The 2,531-nt window shown below is 51.2% G+C and overlaps 1 protein-coding gene across 1 annotated transcript; it reads right to left on the bottom strand.

Moving 5' to 3' along the window:
• Positions 1-1,509: 1,509 nt before the first annotated feature.
• Positions 1,510-1,877, bottom strand: COL26b_002532 (uncharacterized protein; the record flags this gene model as incomplete). The annotated part of the gene is made up of 2 exons (XM_053175447.1): positions 1,510-1,796; positions 1,865-1,877. 2 exons carry the CDS (start codon positions 1,875-1,877, stop codon positions 1,510-1,512), a joined length of 300 nt encoding a protein of 99 aa, XP_053040753.1.
• Positions 1,878-2,531: the final 654 nt, after the last annotated feature.

The following is a 2,531-nucleotide window of genomic DNA, read 5'->3' as shown; positions in this document are numbered from 1 at the left end:
ATTGGAGCGTGTTCAATTTCAAGGGGAAAAGTTACCTTTCAATTTCCATTGCGGGGGATCAGACAGGCTTGCCAGCACGCTGTCCAAGCGATTGATAGTCTGTTGGACTAGAACATTCTGCTGAAGCAGCTCTTTTCCCATTTGAGCCCACTGAGCTCCCTGTCCTGTGAACAACCAAATCAGGCTTGGCGGGTTATTGTTTCGCTTGGTTATCGAGGACATCTGGAAAGGGCCATTGGCGTCTGTTACACAGAATGCGCGATGCGCGTGGGTCTCTCGTCGAGTGTTCAGAGACCAGGCCACATCTCCCAGGAGTTGAGTTTTTCGATCCAGATATCGTTCGACATCTGATGCTAAACGGCTGACCGAGTCTATATGGCGCGCAGAGAAGGTGAGAAGACGATGGTTGTAAGTTCTGAGGTTCCGGTCGTGAACACGGCGAGAGGACTGCACGCCAAAACAGGCAGCTGACTCGAGTAAAACCTAGATTCACGGTCAGAATCTCACCAAACAACTTGACATGGACCTACTGACGTGCGCATTAGAACCGCCTATCCCAAAACTATTGACAGAGGCTCGTTCGAGTCTATCTGATGGCCAGGGCAAAGGCGTTGTTGGCACCTTCAGTTTAGCACGTTCCCAAGGAACTAGATCCACACATGAGCATTCGCCACATCTTGATTATTGCACAGAGTAAGCTTACTTGCTGTATTAGGCGTCTTGAAGTTGATATTGGGTGGGATTGTCGAGTTTTCCAATGCTAATACCATTTTGATGATGCTGGATAACCCCGATGCACCTTCGCCATGACCAATATTAGGTTTGACCTAGGACTGATGTGAGCATCGGACATTACTGTGCAACACTGTTTGCCTTACCGATCCGATGTAGATGCCGTGATCTCCCCAAATATTGGCAACCGCGCCGACCTCAATAGGGTCGCCAACCTATAGGTTACACAAGACCGTCAGCTCGACATTTTCACATCCAGAATGGTAGAGCAGTGAGACTTACAGAGGTTCCAGTTCCATGGCACTCAACCATCGCAGTCTTCGACAAGTCCGTAATACCGGCTATCCGATGCCCTCGTCTCATCAGTCTCTCATGACTCTGGGAACTTGGTGTGGTAAGACCCGGGGTTCTCCCATTGCCGGACAGACATGTAGACCGAATGACCGCCCGGATGGGGTCGCCATCCCGTACGGCATCCGAAAGCTTCTTAATGTAGACTACAGAAACGCCTTCTCCTCTTGCAAAACCATCAGCTTCGGCATCAAAGCTTTTACAAGAGCCCATCGGAGACAGTACACCCTGTTGATGCATGACTGTCGTATCTTTTGGAGTAAGAATGAGGTTGACGCCACCGACTATGGCAGAAGTGCAATCGCCTCCATGCAGGTCCCTGCATGCCATATGCAGTGCAACAAGAGAGGCAGAGCAAGCGGTGCGGACCACAACACTGAGCTTGAGTTTAGCTCAGATAGTTCATGAAGGCTCACGGTGTTGGACTCACCTCGGTCCGGTCAAGTCGAACTCATACGAGGCTCTGTTTGCAAGGATATAATCTCCATATACATCAGGTCGAACTTGCTCGAGGCTCTGCTCGTCGCGAGACTCAAGCTGACTCCAGTCGTCGCCCATGGTGCCAACATAGACGCCAACATCGGTACCCCTGAACTTTGTGGTTCCGGAACTCTGAAGAGCCTCGTAAGCAACTTCAAGAAATAGTCGCTGTCGAGGATCCATGCGCTCAGCTTCCTGTTTTGTGAAAGACCAGAAGCTAGGATCCACATGTGCTAGATTCAGTTCCTCGAGGAAGTAGCCAAACTCCGTTGGGACATGGTTGGGTCTACCCGGACCATACCAGGCTTCGACATTGTATCGACTCTTGGGGACGCGGCACCGTCCACTTCTGCCATTGAATAGAAGGTCCCAGTAGTCTGCTGGGGTGTGAACATGTCCGGGGAGCCGCACTCCCATGCCGATAATAGCGATTGGCTCATAGAGCCCCGTTGCTGTACCTTGATCATCAACGGGTACAGGCCTTGAAGAGTCAGATTTCGTCCACATGCTGTTCAAGTTGTGCAGAAGTACCGAAACTTCTATAATGGCGATTGATGACAGAGCTCAGGCGTATTGGGTCCAGTATTGGGCGCAGAAATCTCTGAGTAATATGTTTGGGACTTTGGAAGTGCCGAAGGATCACACGACACCACCCCCGAAGACCTCTTGCACACTTTATCTTATTATGCCGGAGCCTCAAAACGGATCGGACTTCGTCAGAACCGAGCAGACCAATGGAAGGGAATTCTTACCTGGGGGTCTGCGGTTAGCGGCAACGATGGAGGCATCGCGATACACCGAAGTTCCGCCCATGTCTCTCCTAGTCACTGCACTTCTTCACCAGGTGCGGATAATCAACTTCGCATCACTGCATGCAATCCCAGGCACCCACCCATCTCCAAGAGGAAGTTCAGCTGCGGCGGCGCAGCAGGCACATGTGCCTCAACCAATCGTTTGGACGACATAGC

This window comes from Colletotrichum chrysophilum (assembly GCF_026319265.1).
Source record: "Colletotrichum chrysophilum strain AFK26 chromosome Unknown scaffold_12, whole genome shotgun sequence".
In the NCBI taxonomy this organism is placed as follows: domain Eukaryota; kingdom Fungi; phylum Ascomycota; class Sordariomycetes; order Glomerellales; family Glomerellaceae; genus Colletotrichum; species Colletotrichum chrysophilum.
The sequence above is the reverse complement of the archived record's forward strand: the minus strand, read 5'-3'. Positions and strand labels throughout refer to the sequence as shown.